At 41.3% G+C, this 17,806-nt stretch overlaps 1 protein-coding gene across 8 annotated transcripts in view; it reads right to left on the reverse strand.

Annotated features, from left to right (window-relative positions):
• The window catches only part of Adipor2 (adiponectin receptor 2), a 45,190-nt gene that overhangs the window by 17,389 nt on the left and 9,995 nt on the right, over window positions 1-17,806 (reverse strand). For 4 of the 8 annotated variants that reach the window (XM_060384039.1, XM_060384044.1, XM_060384042.1 and 1 more), the window contains exon 2: window positions 5,780-6,038. In XM_060384039.1, the coding sequence (XP_060240022.1) occupies window positions 5,780-5,950 (171 nt within the window). In that variant the 5' untranslated portion in view covers window positions 5,951-6,038. The other 4 variants (XM_060384041.1, XM_060384043.1, XM_060384040.1 and 1 more) reach the window with 3 other exon arrangements.

Consider the following 17,806-nt stretch of genomic DNA (forward strand, 5'->3'; position numbering starts at 1 on the left):
GCTCTATAAAACTGGTTCTCTCCTTTCACTAAAGGTCAGGATTATACAACAAGCACTCTACCCACAAGCCACCCCACCAGCTCTGCAAGAAATTCTGAAGTGAATTCTAACATTTGGTCCAGCATGGACACACACTGAAGATTTCATGTTAAGTGAGATTAGCAGTCACTGAAGGATGAATACTCCAGTATTTCACCCACCTGTAGTCAAATTTGACTAACAAAAAGCAAAATGGTGATTCTCAGGGGCTAAGGGATATGGCAAAGGTCAAACAATGTTTAACAGGTTGCGTTTCAGTTTAGGAAGATGACGAAGTTCTAGAGATGGATCAGGCTTGTGGTTATGCACTTAACTACCACAAAAATGCACACTTAAAATCATTTAAATCCGGATTTTATATCATGCACACCTTACAACAACTTTTAAAAACTAAGGTATTTATTTATTAACCACTTCAAAGCTAAAATTAAATGAATGGTATTCTGTAATTTTTAAAAATACAGGTAAAGCTGGCAAGTCAGAGGGGTGCACACCTTTAGTCCCAGCACTTGGGAGGCGGAGGCAGGCAGGTCTCTGTGAGTTCGAGGCCAGCCTGGTCTACAGAGAGAGTTATAGGCCAGCTGTGGCAGTTTGAATAGGTTTGGCCCCCACAGAATCATGTGTTTGAATGCTTGGGGGAAAGGTGTAGAGCTCATCAGTAGAATACGTACCGGGCAAGCATGAGGTCCCTCTCAAATACATACATGCAGACCCCACACCACACATACATGTGTAAAAGAAGACAAACAAAATTACCCAAGAAGTTAAAAACTTTTTTTTTTTTCAAGAAGACTGAAGAATAGTTGACCTTTCTGTAGAGATAACGCATGCAGCCCACCAGCATGAGGCTCCCTGAGTGGGCAGTGCTATCACTATGAAGTCAGGGTGGCAGTTTCACCTAAAGAGTTGAAGACGGAAGAGGAGTCATGTGCTCTATGTACTGCCTAACAACACAGACAAGGGACTACTTAGAATTTTCTTAGCAAAGGTCTACAGAGATTCTTTTATGAAGCCTGCACTTGTCCGAAGGCTGAGAATACACTGACATGTTTTCCTTAGGTACTGATGAATAAACTGAGGGCATTATGCTCACTAGACTATTGGGTGACTAGAAATAGCCGTATACAGTGAGAATTTCTAATGTTACTTGTTTCTTCCGTTCCTCATTTATCAAATATAATTATGTCCACATTAACAAAATACGCTATGCTGGATGATATGGGCTGTGTAAACATGAAGGCAACCCTTCATAATCTAAAAAGAAGAGATGAGATCTACACTTCAGATTTCAATTTGGAGGGGCTGTACCAGAGGAGTCTGCCATAGACTGAACCAGGGGAGGAGGAAACATACATGGTAGAAGGCAGTGTTGCTTGTCTAGGGGCTGCACAGCCAGGAAAAACTGCTCAGAGATATGAAACTTAAAACAGGCTTCTTCGACGGGTTTAGGTTACTCAGCAACCGCTCACTTTCTGATCTTTTTCCCTAGTGTTGTGTGCGGGCACAGGGGGTAGAGTGGGGAATAGGAATACGAATGAGAATTTGGGCACGTGTGTGCATGTGACAGTACACAGGTGAAGAAAACTTTAGATGCAGGAAGGCCTCACCTTCTACATTGAGACAGCATCTTTCTGTTATATTACCACTAGGCCAGGCTTCCTCACCTGCACACTTCCATGGAATCACCTGTCTCTGCCTGGCATATCCCAGAAATGCTGGCACCACAGACACTCCCATTATGTTAGTGTTTTATGTGGGTTGAGGGAACTCAAAATCAGGTCCTACGGTTTGTATGGCAAGCACTTTAACCCACTGAGCCATCTCCACAGCTCCTGATCCTGACTTCTTGCCTTGCTTTCTTTTCTAGGTGTTGTCAAGTATCTGGCCTTTCCCTGAGAAATAGGAGAACATGACGATAGTAGTGACGATTGCGATGCTCCCTGTGCTGTACACAGTGGCAAAAGAAAAATCTGGCTACTACATTGGGCGGATACTATGGCTTGGCCTCTCCTACATATACAGCATATTGATATGTGTGGTCCAGCTCCCCTGGAACAACATCCATGAAGAGTTCAAGTGCCATGGAAATATCACCTACCTCTGTCTTGTGGAGTGTTTTGAACAACTGTTTAGTATTCCTATCACAGGAATGTGGTACTATTTCTACTTCATCTTTATAGCCTTCCTCTTTCTCATGGAATTCTTAATGGCTCAGATTAGACATAAACACGCCAAGGTAAAGGTAAAGTCCATGCAGGAGACAGAGAACAGTGAGGAAATGGAGGCAATCAAAAATATATTCTTCGTAAACTTCCACCAAGAAAAGAAGCTGTTATACTTGTATCTCCTCCACTTCCTCCTGCAGGTCAGCATCCAGGTTGTGTTTTTGTGCGTCCTCACATTCAAACACTTGCCCATAGTAAGTCAAGGCAACATTCACTGCAGCACCAACAGCTGTTCTACCCCCTTTCACTGCGTAATGACATACACCGCTGTCAAGAAGATGACCATCTATACCCTCATCACCATGTCCATCCTGATCATTGTCTTTGGCACAGGTTACTTCATATACTGCATCCATCACTACCTAGTGGCAGCTCGTTCAGCTTCCAAGATTCTAATTTACTGAAATTTGTAAGAAATGACATAGTTACTAAAGTTCTTTCTCCTTCACACAAGGAAGTTTATGTCCCTCTCAATTTTGTTATTTCAGAAAAAGCCTCTTCCTTTTCACCTTCTTTGGGTTTTGACTTATAAGAAATAAGCATCTACCAAGAGTGGCACATACCTTTAATCACAGCACTGGAGAGGCAGAAGACAGGTAGAATTCAAGGCCAGTCTGGCCTACATGGTGACTTCCAGGCCAGCTAGGGCTACAGAGTGAGAGCCTAGCTTAAAAATAAAATTAAATAAATAAATAAATCATAAATAAACCAATAAGCCAGGTAAAGTGGCTCATTTGTAATCCCAGCACTCAGGGAGGCAGAAAGAGACGGATCTCTGTGAGTTCGAGGCCAGCCTGGTCTACAAAGTGAGTCCAGGACAGCCAAGGCTATACAGAGAAACCGTGCCTCAAAATATAATAATAATAATTAATTTTTTAAAAAAGCATAAATAAAATATGACTTAAAAAAATTCACCCTTCGTTTTTATCTCTAGTGCCAGGTTAGGGTCATCTGATTCTGAGAGGACAAGAACATACATTTCTTCAATAGTCACCTATAGGGTGGCTTCAGCTCCTTTTCCTGAAGCATAGGAAGATAAGTAGCTAGTAAAGGCCATTTGCAGCCAAAGAACCCACTTTAAGCCTGGGCCTGTCACCTCAGAACTTCACTCCACAGGAGCCTTCAGATGTCAGCTGCTCAGTGGAGTCAACGAAACTGTGCTTAATCTCAGTTGTAGCTGAAAGCAGAACTAACTTTTGCTTTCTGAACAGTTTCCATGGAAGAAGAGAATAAGGTTAACCAGTGGAGGCAGCTTGCCAAAGTGTGGTCACACCCTTCCCAAGCCAAGGTTACATCACCTTCCTCTCCAGTCTGAGATGAAAGATCCTGGATGCTAGCTCCTACTAAGGTGTCTGTAATCCAAGAGTGATCCTCTAGGAAACATATCCAGGTGAGGACAGGGCAGGCTAGACCAGACCTGTACTCACCCATAAGCAAAGAAACAGAGGATATCAAGTTCCATTAATTGACAAAGGCTGGCTCCATGGGGTGACCACCCACCTTCATTGTCCAAAATGAACAGGGCTGAAGTGGGGACCTGGTGCCAGAAAAGGTCAGTGTCAAGAGCTGGGAAAAAAGAAAGAACAAGGAGATGGCCCTGGGAACCACTTGGGTATGAAGTGATGTGGAAAGCCAGAAGCATGTGACCCTGCCAGCTCCTCCCAAAGGCTGGAGGAACGGTATGTAACATTCTCCATAACATAATCTTCCATAACACCATGTTGTGTGCTGCCCTGTGGCTGCTTTCCCGCAATGATCTATTCACTTAGTCAGTGTGAGCCAGTACTGGACAGAGATGGCTTTGGTGATCTCAGAAAGCAAACACTAGAGGGAGAAGGCAGTAACAGCAGAAGAGGCTAAAGAATGCTTCAGGATCCATAAGCTGCTCAAGCCCAGAATCAGATAAGAGGAGTAAGGGCCATCTTCTTGACAGCTAGACTAAAACAAAGAAAAACTGAGAATGAAATCTATGTGGAAATATCTGAGAATAGTAGCCATGCAACATAACCTATGACTGTTTAAACTGGTATCCCCAATTGCTACCATCCTAAATTATTATGAAACAAGCTATATGAAGGACTCATTCCTGATTTACAGAAGTGATTTAAACAATAGGGAGAGCTGGAGTGTATTTAAGTGGTACAGCACTTGCCTATCATATACAAAGCCCCAGGTCTGACCCTCAGCACCTTAAAACCAAACCAAATCAATCAAACACAAAGTAGGAAATTACTTTTTCTATTTAGAATGTATTAAGTATATTATAAAAAGCCAACTTTGATCAGTGCCTACACATTGATTCTGCTTCTTGCGGCATGAACTGTTTTTATTGTTTGGTTTCGTTCCAAAAAAGAAAAAAAGAGGGGCTGGAGAGATGGCTCAGTGGTTAAGAGCACTGCCTGCTCTTCCGAAGGACTGGGGTTCAATTCCCAGCACCCACATGGCAGCTCACAACTGTCTGTAATGCCCATTCCAAGGGATCTGACACCTTTATACTTTAAGTTATTAAAAAAACAATGTTTTCATATACTATCTTGTATATGCATGCACATGAATATATGTATATCCATGTACTATGCATGCACATAGTACATGAGACCCAGCCTCACAAACCAAAAGGTTTTAACTTAAAAATAATTTAGGGGATGGAGAGATGGCTCAATGGTTAGGAGCACTGTCTGTTCTTCCAGAGGTCCTAAGTTCAATTTCCAGCACCTGCATGGTGGCTAACAACCATCTATAATGGGATCTGACGTCCTCTTCTGCCATGCAGGCATACATGCAAATGGAGTCGCTTGTTGCTAAGCCTGAAGACCTAACTTTTTGGGTTTTTCAGATTTATTATTTATACAGTATCTGCCTGCAGGCCAGAAAAGGGTACCAGATCTCATTATAGATGGTTGTGAATCACCATGTGGTTGCTGGGAATTGAACTCAGGACCTTTGGAAGAACAGCCAGTGCTCTTAACCTCTGAGCCATCTCTCCGGCCCCTTTTCCATTTTTTTTTTTAACTTTTTTTTTTTTTTTTTCCTGAAGGCCTAACTTTAACCCCTGGGATCTACAAGGTAGGAGAGAACCAACTCCCCAAAGTGGTCTTCTGATTTCTACATATGTACCATAGCACATGCATTCCTGGAAAAACAAATGCAATTTTTAAAGAAAACACTTAGGGGCCGGAGAGATGGCTCAGTAGTTAAGAGCACTTGCTGCTCTTGTAGAGGACCTGGGTTCGAGTCCCAGCACCCTCATGGTGAATCACAACCATATGTAACTCCCAGTTCCTGGGAATCTGCCCCTCTTCAGACTTCTGCATACACAAAACACACATGTGGTACAGACATACACAGACAAAATACCCATACATAAAATTTAAAAACATATTTTTACTAAATCAACATCTCTACCTCTCCTCTGGAAAACCACACACATTGTATATTACACATATGTATTCTTTTATCACCCTCATCTCCATAAATGTTTGTTTCACTTGAAACCCTCTGATCATTTAACTTACATTTTCATAATAGGAAGAACAAACAGGTGTCTCTAAAATGGGCTCCAAATCTCCTTGGTGGTTGTCATTATCACCTCCCCTTGTGTCATCAAGCTGGTGCCCTTTTCTGAGCCTTATATCTGGCTCTGGAGTCCTGGTGCACCCCAATCGGTGTTCTGCTGGCTCGTTCATGGGATACCAAAGCCTTTCTTACAAAGTGGTCTTCCTTTCTGTCCCTTCTTCTTGGGAGAATGAATTTTTAAGGGATAGTGAGTTGACCCTAAGAAGAGAAAAGTTATACACATGAGTGCCGGAAAAACACTTGAACTACATTATTATATACAAAAGCAACAGAAAATTCAATCACTAAAAAGAACAGTATTCTTAAAAACTTATACCCACATTTGACAAAGTTCAAAATGCCTTTCTTGATAAAAGTCCTGAAGACACTGGTAATAGATGGAGCATATTTCCAAATAATAAAGACATTTACAACAAACTTATGGCAACATTAAATGGAGACAAACTGAGAGCATTTCCTCTAAAATCAAGAATGAGAAAAAGATGCCCACTCGCCCTCTCTTATTTGATGTAATGCTCAAAGTCTTAGCCATACAATTAAACAAGACAAAGACATAAGAAGGATAAAAAATAGAAAAGGTAAAAAAAAATACCAAACTATCTTTATTTGTAGATGACCTGATTTTTTCTAATTTTTAAAAAAGATCTACAGGGGCTGGAGAGATGGCTCAGAGGTTAAGAGTACTGCCTGCTCTTGCAGAGGTCCTGAGTTCAATTCCCAGCAACCACATGGTGGCTCACAACCATCTATAATAAGATCCAGTGTCTTCTTCTGGTGTGCAAGTGTATATGCAGATAGAACATTGTATACATAATAAATAAAACATATATTTTTAAAAAAAGATCTACAGGATATAGTAAAAAATGCTTAGACCTAATTAATATGCACAGTAAATTTGCAAAATAAAAATCAGCATTAAAAAAAAATTTTTTTAACCCAGGCAGGCTCAGCAAGTAAAGGCATCTGCTGCCAAGACTAATGACCAGAGTTCATATATAGGACACACTTGGTAGAAATAAAGTCAATTCTTACAAGTTCTCCTCTGACCTTCCTACATACATGTGTGCACCCACATAAATAAATAAATATAATTAAAAAAAAAAACAGTGGCCCTGATATATACCAATAATGTACATTCTGGAAAAAAAATAGGTAAAATAACTCATTCAAAGCCACCAAAAAATATATATATATGAATACACCTAACCAAAGACAAAAGTCCTCTATCTGTTGTAAAAAAAACTTCATGACATCAAAAATGGAAATCAAAAATATACTAGATGACAAAAGATCTTCCACTCTCCTTCATCAGAGTACTGTGAAAATAGCTACATCACCAAAAAATATATATGTAAATAAATGTATAGATTCAATGTGATACCCATCAAAATTCCAATGTCATGTTTACAGGTTTAGATAAAAACAATCCAAGAAATCACTGGAACCACAGTCAAAGCAATACTAAAGAGTAAGAACAATGCTGAACCTCAAGCTATACCACAGAGCTAACAATAAAAACAGCCTGGTACCAGCATTAAAAACAAACAGGTAGGGCTAGAGAGATGGCTCAGAGGTTAAGAGCACTGGCTGTTCTTCCTAAAGGTCCTGAGTTCAATTCCCAGCAACCACATGGTAGCTAACAACCATCTATAATGAGATCTGGTGCCCTCTTCTCTCATGCAGCTGTACATGCAGGCAGAACACTGTATAAGTAATAAATAACTAAGCCAAAAACAAAACAAAACAAAACAACAAAACAGGTAGACCAATGGAACAGAAGACTCAGCAATGAACTGACAAAACTACATACCTAATTTTTGACAGCGGAGACAAAAACAAACATTGGGGAAAAGACAGCTTACTCAACAAATGGTGCTGGCAGAAGTGGGACCCACCTGGAGAACAAAACTAGGACCACTATCTTTCACCTTGTAAAAGAATCAACTCAAGACCTTAATTTAAGCTGAGCACAGTGGCACATGCTGTAATCCCAGTGCTCAGGGAGGCAGTCAGTGGATCTCTGTAAATTTGAAGCTAGCCTGGTCTACAAAGCGAGTACAACAAGATAGCCAAGGATACACAGAGAAACCCTGTCTCAAAAAACAAACCAAAAATAGTAAAAAAAAAAAAAAATTTAAGTCCTTAATTTAAAGTGTGAAACACTGAAAGTTCTAGACCTTCTAGGGGAAGGTCAGGCACCAAGCATGGTGGCACACCTTTAATTCCAGCATTCAGGAGGCAGGTGAATCCAGGTTCAAAGCCAGCCTGATCTGCAGAGTGAGTTCCAGGACAGCCAAGGCTACATAGAGAAACCCTCTTGAGAAAAAAAAAAAAATTAAGAAAAGGAAGGAAGGAAGGAAGGAAGGAAGGGAGGGAGGGAGGGAGGGAGGGAGGGAGGGAGGGAGGGAGGAAGGGAGGGCTGGAGATGCAGTTCAGTGTTTAAGAGCACTGACTGCTCTTTTAGAGGACCTGAGTTGGATTCCCAGGACCCACATGGTGACTCACAACCATTCACAACTCTAATTCCAAGGAAATCCCTTTTCCAGCCTCCTCAATCAGTTCACACATATGGTGCACAAGAAAGAATACATGCAGGCAAAACACTCATACACATAAAATATTAAATCTCAAAAAAAAAAAATTAAAAAGAAGGAGGTAGCAACTGGGCATGGTGGCACACTCCTTTTTGTTTGTTGATTTTGTTTCTGTTGTTTGACAGTTTCTCTATGCAGTCCTGGCTAGCCTGGAACTCTTTAGGTAGACTAGGCTGGCCTCCAACTCAAAGATCAGCTCGCCTCTGCCTCCCAAGTACTAGAATTAAAGGCATAATGCCAGCACCACAGGCTGATTTCTCTGAGTTCCAGCAGGCTCAACAAAGCAAGTTTCAGGCCAACAAAAAAATATGGTGAGACCTTGTATGGGAGAGGGGAAGAGAGAGGAGAGAGAGAGAGAGAGAGAGTGAGAATAAGAATTTAGGTAAACCTTCAGGTTACCAAAAACTTAAAATAAATATCCTAATTTTAGAATGTTCTAGAGAATCAAATTTTACTACAGTTTGTCTATTGGCCTTGAAGAAAATGCATTTGTACTAGAATGGGAGACCTTGAAACCAAAAACAGACGAATAAATTAACAGATTTGAAGGGTTTCTTTTAGCAACACTACAACTTAGTTCCGCCCTACAGATTAAGTATTTAAATGATGTGGGAATGAGGGACACAAAAACTGTAAAAAGAAAGACAATTTTCAGGTTATTACATTAACTAATAAAGCACACAACAGTCAGGGCTGGAGAGGAGGCTCAATGGTGGCGAGCACTTGCTGCTCTGGCAGGGGAACCGCGTTCGGTTCCTACTGTCCACAACTACCTGTAACTAGTTTCCAGGAATTCTGGCACTTTTTTCTGGCCTCTGCAGACACTAGGTGCATGTGTGGTACACATACATACTTGTAAAGCAAAATACTCATAAATATGAAACAAAACTAAATAAGTATTTAAAAAGTAAACCTGCCAAGCGGTGGTGGCTCACGTTTTTAATCCCAGTGTTTGAGGGGCAGAGGAAGGCAGACCTCTATGAGTTCGAGGCCAGCTTGATCTACAAAGTGAGTCCAGGACAGCCATGGCTGCACAGAGAAACTCTGTCTCAAAAAATAAATAAATAAATAAATATTTTTAAAGTAAACATGATAATAAACCATTATAAATTATAAAATTCATAATGTGATTGGCTTATAAAAGGTATATATATATGTTCCCAGAGGAAAGCAGAAGCAGACAGAGAAGGGGAGAGGAGAGAAAAAATGTATTAGGAAGAGTGGGGGGCAAGACAGGTCAGTGGTTAACAGCACATACTCGGAGGCTGGAGAGATGGCTCAGAGGTTAAGAGCACTGGCTGTTCTTCCAAAGGCTCTGAGTTCAATTCCCAGCAACCACATGGTGGCTTACAACCATCTATAATGAAATCCGGTGCCCTCTTCTGGCCTGCAGGCAGAATACTATATACATAATTTTTTTAAAAAATCTTTAAAAACAAAACAAAATAAACAAACAAACAAAAACAAAACAAAACACACAGCACCAACTCCTCTTGCAAACGACCTAACTTTGGTTCTCAGTTCTATGTCCGGCAGCTCACAACCAACCCTCTGTGACTCCAGCCTGGGTAGGGGTGGTGCACCTCTGAACTCTGAAGGCACCTGCACTCACATGTACAGACCCCACACAGAAAAACCTGCAGACACATAATTTAAAATAACAAAAACATTTTTAAAGGTGAGTGCTATTTAAATTCTTTAAGGTTTACTCCCAGATATAGTTTTAAATATATATATATATATTTTTTTTTTTTATTTCCCTATTCTAAAACTAAGAAAGGTTTCTTCTCCAGAACAGATATCAACACTTCTTGTTGTTCCCTGTTGGTTGTCAAGCCTAGTTCAGAATCAAGTGCCTCCATCAGCTCTGCTCCTACCTCCTAGAATCCTTCCCTCCCTCCTTAAGCATAAAATACAAAAGAGTAGTTCTAAGAATCCCTGAGGCAGCTAAGGAGGCCATGGTTCCATACCAGAAGCAACACAGGCTACACACCATCTCATAGAGCATGGAAGGTTGTTTTTTATTTTTATGTTTCAAGACAGGATTTCTCTGTGTAGCCCTGGCTGTCCTAGAACTCACTTTGTAAACCTGGGTGGCCTCTACCTCAGGGATCCACCTGCCTCTGCCTCCCAAGTGCTGGGATTAAAGGAGTGCACCACCACACTTGACTGGGAAGATTTTGTCCAGGGTGAAAAACAGAAAAACACTTTCAAAAAAGGTGAAGACGCCCAAGCCTAAAAAGAACAGAGTGCCGGGGATATATCCCAGAATATGCACCTAAGCACCTAAACGTGGATCAGTCCCTATTAACCTGAAACACCCTAAACAGCCTTTGGGAATAGAATCAAGATATGGAGCAACTTGGACTTTAGGAAGTAAGATAGAAAGTAGAACCAGAACAAAAATTAAAACACTAAACTCAAAAGTAATTTTTTCAAAGAAAACAGCATTTGGATCGTTCTGCACAACAATTTACAATTTAAACTAGGATAATGGTAGAAAGCAAAAGATCAACTGCACAGCAATTAATAGTTTAGCAACTTATTATGATCCAGGAAAAAAAGCCCCACAAAAAAACACAAATATTGTTCCCTGGGTAATTGAAGGCACTTCAAAAAACTATAACTCCCTGAAGAATGCTAATAGAGGCTTGTGGGAAGTAGGGGAAAGCCCTGAGCAAATGTGGACCCCAATGACTCAGACATAGGGAAACTGATTGGCAAAGCCTCCTCCTGGTCTAGCAACACCAGCATCCTGCAGCCTCCTCCTCCCAACTGGATGCAACCTAAGACTGCCCCCTACAAAGACCTCCAACTGAAACAAGCTAATCCTCTTCCTGTGCTGTAAATAAAGGAATGTATGGTACCATCAGAGAGAGCACAGGCCACTTAATCCTAGCTTTTCTGCACACATCTGGGTCTTTCTTTACTTCGTTCCTAGCTGCCAGGTTTCCAGGACCAAGAAGTGCAAGACATAGTAGAGGTAAATAGATTTCACTAAAACAAGCCTATTAATCATTAAAGAAATAAACCAAGTACTTAATAATCCTGAAGGAAGGTTTAACAAGTAACCACATCTGCCACAATATATTATCTAATGTCCTAGTTTCCAACAAAAAACTACAAGGAATATAGTCATGGTCTGAATAAAAACGGCTCCCTCTAGGCCATTGGGAATGGCACTATTAGGAGGTGTGGCCTTGTTGGAGGAAGGGCTTTGAGGTTTCAGAAGCTCAAGCCAGTCCTAGTGGCTCAGTGTCTCTCCCTTCTGCCTACTGATCCAGATACAGAACTCTCAGCTACCTCTCCCCAGCACCATGTCTGCCTGTGTGCCACTATGCTTTCCACCATGACTAAACCTCTGAACTATAAGCCAGCCCCAATTAAATATTCTCCTTTATAAGAGTTACCATGGTCATGCTCTCTCTTTAGAGCAACAGAAACCCTAAGACAAATATACAACATTAATAAACTTAAGGCCACATCAGGTGTAAGAATACACCCCTTCAGAGCGCACAGGAAAAAAAAAAAAAAAGGCCTTCTTTAGAACTAGAAGAAGCCCTCTCCACACACCAAAGCTGCCAGTACCTTAATCTTGAGCTCCCTTGCTATGAGAAAATAAAATTCTATTCTTTACCCAGTCTAAAGTACTTTGTCATAGCAACACAAAACAGATTAAGACAGGAATTTAACTTCAACTGCATTACAGATGCACTGCTGCAGGGCTCCCCACCTCACCCCCTGCTTTATGTCTCTGATCTTTCAGGACAGGGACAAAACTCAGCTGGCAGAGTGCCTGCCTAACACCCACGAAGCCCTGGGCTTCACCTCCATCACCGTGTGAACTGGCTGCTGTGACACGTGCCTACAATCCCCACACTTAGAAGGATGAAGCAGGGCCAAAAATTCAGATTCAGCTCTACAGCCCAGGCTAAAATAAACAAATAAGTAGATGAGTAGCTATACGTATGCTTATGGCACTGTATAGCATTAATGTATACAGTATTTTATCCCTTCATCTTGTAATCCTATAGAAAGCAGATGAATTACATAGAGAGCAACTGTTACATGCTGCTAAATCTAGTGACCTCCTCAATTATTTTATTCAATTTTTTTTTGGTTCTTTTTCCTGATTATTTCCGTGAAAGTATTCATATCGTTTTACTATAATACTTGTGCATTTAACACACACCATTTATTTTACATGGCTCCAAGCTACCAGCCAGTGACTCACTTCAGCATGAAGGTCTCTCTTTTGGCTTTTTTTTTTTTTGGGGGGGGGGGTTCAAGGCAGGGTTTCTCTGTGTAGCCCTGGCTATCCTGGATCTCACTTTGTAGCCCAGGCTGGTCTCAGAGACCTGCCTGCCTCTGGGATTAAACTTGTGCTGGGATTAAAGTTGTGTGCCACCAAAGCTCAGTCTTCTGGCATTTCTTACAGGGAAGATCTCATGGTAATAACTTTTTCAGCTTTTGTTTCTCTAAGAATGCCTTAATTTCTTTATTTTTGAGTTTTGATGCATACAAAGGACCCAAGTTCAAATCCCAGCACCCACATGGCAGCTCACAACCGTCTGTAACTCCAGTTCCAATGGATCCGACACCCTCACACAGACATACATGCAGGCAAAACAGCAATGCCCATAAAATAAAAAGAAATCTTTTTTTTTTTAAAGAAAGAAATCTGCATTCAGAATCCTTGCCACTCTTCTCTTGCTACTTCCAAGATTCCCTGGTTTTCAAGGGTTTGATTAAGTGTCTCAAGGTGCATCTCCTTGAGTTTGTTACTTATAATCGATTAAACCTGGTGAATTTACAGATTCATCTCTTAGGTCAACTGGAAATTTTAATCATTTATTTAAAATAATCTCTTTGCCCTTTTATTTTCTCCCTCTGAACTCATAATGTACAGCTGGACTGCTTGATAGTATTCCACAAGTTCCTTAGGCACTGTTCATTTCTCTTCATTTGTTTTCTTTAAACTTCTAAATAAGACTAAATGCCATCTCTTCATGCTGACCAAATCATCTGGCTGTTCAAATCTGAGATGCTTATGAGATGGACATGCTTTGGACCCTCAAATAAGAGCAAGTAAAAGATTCTCTTTTTTGAGAATGTGTCTTGCTTGGGCCTATGAAGTTTGTGATTTAAGCAGGTCCTAATTTCCCAAAATCTCACGGGAGCTTCATTTAAGACATTAGAAGGTCTATAGTATGAGTGCATCTGAACTCTTCTGCCAACAAGCATCTGGATCTGCAGTCGTTCTGTGCCCTTTTTGAATGGTGCACCTGTTGTCTGCCTAAACTCCTAATTATGCTGCCTTCCCAAACCAGGTAAAGTAGAGACCAGTTTTTCTGGCACTCCCTAAGGACAGAAATTACAAGAAAGGGCTACCCAGATTCCTCCGGCTTAAGAGAGGGAATGGGAACATAAACTTCCTCTAATCAAAACTGAATCAAGGGGGAAGATGAAGGATAAAAACAAAAACATGACAAGTTTTCCTGTTTTTCTTTTTTTGAGAAACAAGAATTTTCCCTATAAAGCCCAGGCTGGCCCTTAATTCACATCCTCATGCCATACCTTCCCAAGTACTACCATTCAAAACATAATCTTTTCTTGGTTGTTTCCTTACTATTAGTAAGCTTTTCACTGCTTTTCCAGAACTCTTACATCATTCCAGCCTCCCCCAGGACTTTTGTTTTTCAGGTTTAAGAGGGTAGGATTACGTTTCTAGAATGGAATGAGGACCTGCAGCTTACTACACAAACTTATAAATATGGCACAGAAGCACTTTGTAAAGGCTATTAGGATTGCTATATTCTCCCTTAAGAAGAAAATAGCATAGCTAGAAGTGGATACCTTTAATCCTAGCACTCAGGAGGCAGAGGCAGAGGCAGGTAGATCTTTGAGTTGAGGTCAGCCTGGTCTACAGATTGAGTTCAGGCCAGCCAGGGTTACACAAGAGAAATGCTGTCTCAAAAAAGAAAAAAAGAGAGAAAGAGAGAGGGAAAGAAGGAAGAGGAGGCAGAGGGAGGAGAGGGGAGGGGAGGGGAGGGGAGGGGAGGGGAGGGGAGGGGAGGGGAGGGGAGGGGAGGGGAGGGGAGGGGAGGGGAGGGGAGGGGAGATAACATGACTAAAAGCCAAAGAGAGCTTGCTACACAAGCATGATCCACAACACACATGAGGAAAACCTGGGCATGCTGGTGTGTGCTAATAATCCCAGCACTTAAAAGGCAGAGGCAGGCAGAGCTCTGTGAGTCTACATAGCAACTCCAGGACAACCAGAACTAGAGACCTTGTCTCAGAAAAAGAAAGAGGGGTTGAGGAAGAAGAGAGAAGAGGCAGGAGGGGAGGGGAGAGGAGACAGAAAGAGACAGGAGGATCGCTCCAAGTTCCATGTCAGCAGGGTCTACATAGTGACAATCTGCCTCAAAAACATCAAAAACTTGCCTGAGGTACAATGCACACTACTGGGAGAAATCTGTCATGAAAAGCCTTACTCATCTGTGGACTCAGTATAAAACAGTATCAATTGATGAAGCAAAATTAGGCCAGTGGTAAAACTGTGGCAAGTCTACTACAGGAGTAATCAACCATTTTCTGAATACATGTAATGCCCACTCCACAGATGGAAATTCAAACTCCAGCAAAAGTCCATGGCTAAGGAGATTATTATAGGTCCTAGCAGGGGAGCTACTGCTGCTGTTTTATTAAATGGACATAACATACCTCTCAAACTGCCTTCTAAATAATTGTTTATACACAAAGAACAGAACAGTGCTGCTGTCAGTATTGGTTAGTTTCTTTTTATAGACTTAACTGGCCACCTGAGAATAAATGACTATTGAATGTCCAGCCAAAAATGCTACGTTTGTGTCACTTTCTTCAATGCTCAGGGAACACCAAGGAAGAAGTAGAAAGAGAGAGCCAGAGGAAGGTGGAGAAGAGGCATGGAAAACTGATTTCCAGGCATGGCATGGCAGTTAACACTCTCGAACTCAAAAGTTCAAGAAAAACTGAGCTCATCAACAGCTTGGCATGGAAGGGGCCCCACCCTCCCAAGGGTTTATATACAGTTAACAATTATTGGGTGGAGACTGGAGCAATGGGTACCTGAGCGATGGGTACACACACTATTCTTGCAGAGGATTGGAGTTTGGTTTCCAGTACCCGTATCAGGCAGCTTACAACCGCAGCTCCAGATCCGAGGGATCCAACAGTTTCTTCTGGACTCCATAGGTACCTGCACTTAAATGTGCATAAGCCCACAGAGACACATACATACATGCATATAATTTAAAAATAACTCTTCAGTCAGACATGTTATCATAGTCCTTTAAGGCTAGGACCTGGGAGATAGAGCCAGGCAGTTGGATTTCTGTTAGTGTGAGGCCAGTAAGGCTACACGGTGAGATAACCCCACATTGCCCATCTCTAAAATAATAAGTAAAATTAACAGGGTGGGAATGGAACATTGTCTTTACTGGTAAGCAAACTCTCACCAACACTCCTGTAAAATTCCCTAATGAAACTCATTAGTTTATCCCAACCCCCCAAAAAAGACATGAAAGTAGAGGGCTAGTTGAGAAGAGGAACGCGATTAAGGGAAGGGGAAAGGGGATAAGAGGGTGAGGTAAATATGATCAAAATGTATTATGCACATAAATGAAAATGTCATGTCAAAATCCATTAATATATTACTAATATACTGTACTTTTATAAATTAAAAAACAGGTTGGCTATGGCAGTTCATGCCAATAATCCCAGAACTGGGAAGGCTGAGGCTGAAAGTTGCCATCAGCCTGGGTTATAATAGTGAATTCAAGGCCATGACCAAACATTAAGGTCATATCTCAAAAAAATTCGGCCAACCATACAAAAAACAAATTGATAATCCTTTTAAAGATTACTTTAAAATAAAGGTTACTCTCACCCATCTCTCTTTCATAAATTTCATTCTCTTCCTATATCCCCATAACTTAAGAAGTAAAAACAGAAGATCCAGAAATCCCAGGTCATCTTCAGCTTACATGAGACCCTGTCTTAAAATTAAAACAAACAAACAAACAAAAAACAACAACCTGATAGAAAGTGTTCAAATTTTCATCTTTATTCTCTCCTGGAATAAAGGAGAGAGAATAACAACATCAGTTCTTAAGAAAACTACTTAGTAACATGAACAGTCATTCTAACAAATCTGGTATTCATTATTTATAGTATCTGCTAGGGCTTTTACATTCCAAACAGGCTACTTGCCTCAAAGGTGCACTTCCTGGCAAACTATGACCCTGGTTCCTCAGTAGTTGAGCCTATCTGGCACAATGATGGCATTACTTACTTGCCCTGTCTTTCCTATGCCATGCATGTATTAGTCTGTGTTAGTTATTTTTTCCCATCACTGTGACAACATACATGACAAAAGCATCTTAAGGAAGGAAGGGTGCTCTGGCTCACAGTTGAGAATACGGTCCATCAAGGTGAAAAGGTCACCACAGCAAGGCTCAAGGCAGCCAGTCATATTACATACAAGTCAGGAGGTAGAAACATAGTAAATATTGGTGCTTGGTTCATTTTCTCCTTTTTATTGAGTCCAAGGTCCCATCCAATGAAGTGGTGCCACCAACATTTAGAGTGAGCCTTCCCATCTCAATTAACCCAACCTAGACACCCCTTCAGAGACGTCACAATGACTTATTTTACCTTTCTAAATTATATTCCATAAAGTGTTGCTGCAGCAACCTCTAATCTAACACTCCAGGTTTCCCTCACAGCATACAGTGTTACACTTCTTTTCCTCTTCCCCACCACTGTCAAGAGTATCCTTGACCTAGAATAAATGGATCCTCTAACCAGTCTCCCTTCTCTACTTCCATACCTGAAGCCCCATTTTGTCTTTTTCAGACAAGGTCTCACCCTCAAACTACTGGTTTCTCCTGCATCCCAAGCACTACAATTACCAACATGAGCACCACATCTGGCCGGTCTCTTTGCTTTATTCAACAGTCAAAGTGCTCGATGAAACAAAAATCTTCAGACAAGCATCACGTGTAATTCCTTCACTCTAGGAGACTGAGGCAGAAGGATTGCCACAAGACTGAGGTAAGCCTCGGCGATATAAGTCAAGGCCAGCCTGGGTTTCATGACAAACACGACTCTCTGGGGCGGGGGGGGGGGGGGGAGGGGATCATTCCTCTGCCAAAATCCCTCCAGATTTTATTCCTTGCACCCCCCCCAAAAAAAAAGAAAAGAAAATCTTTACCATAATTTCTGCAAGGCTGTTCTTTATGTCATTCCTACAAACTTCTCCAATCATGGTCTAACAACATATGTTAGGGCTGGACAGATGGCCCAACATAAAGAGCACTGGCTGCTCTT

Source organism: Meriones unguiculatus, chromosome 5 (assembly GCF_030254825.1).
Source record: "Meriones unguiculatus strain TT.TT164.6M chromosome 5, Bangor_MerUng_6.1, whole genome shotgun sequence".
In the NCBI taxonomy this organism is placed as follows: domain Eukaryota; kingdom Metazoa; phylum Chordata; class Mammalia; order Rodentia; family Muridae; genus Meriones; species Meriones unguiculatus.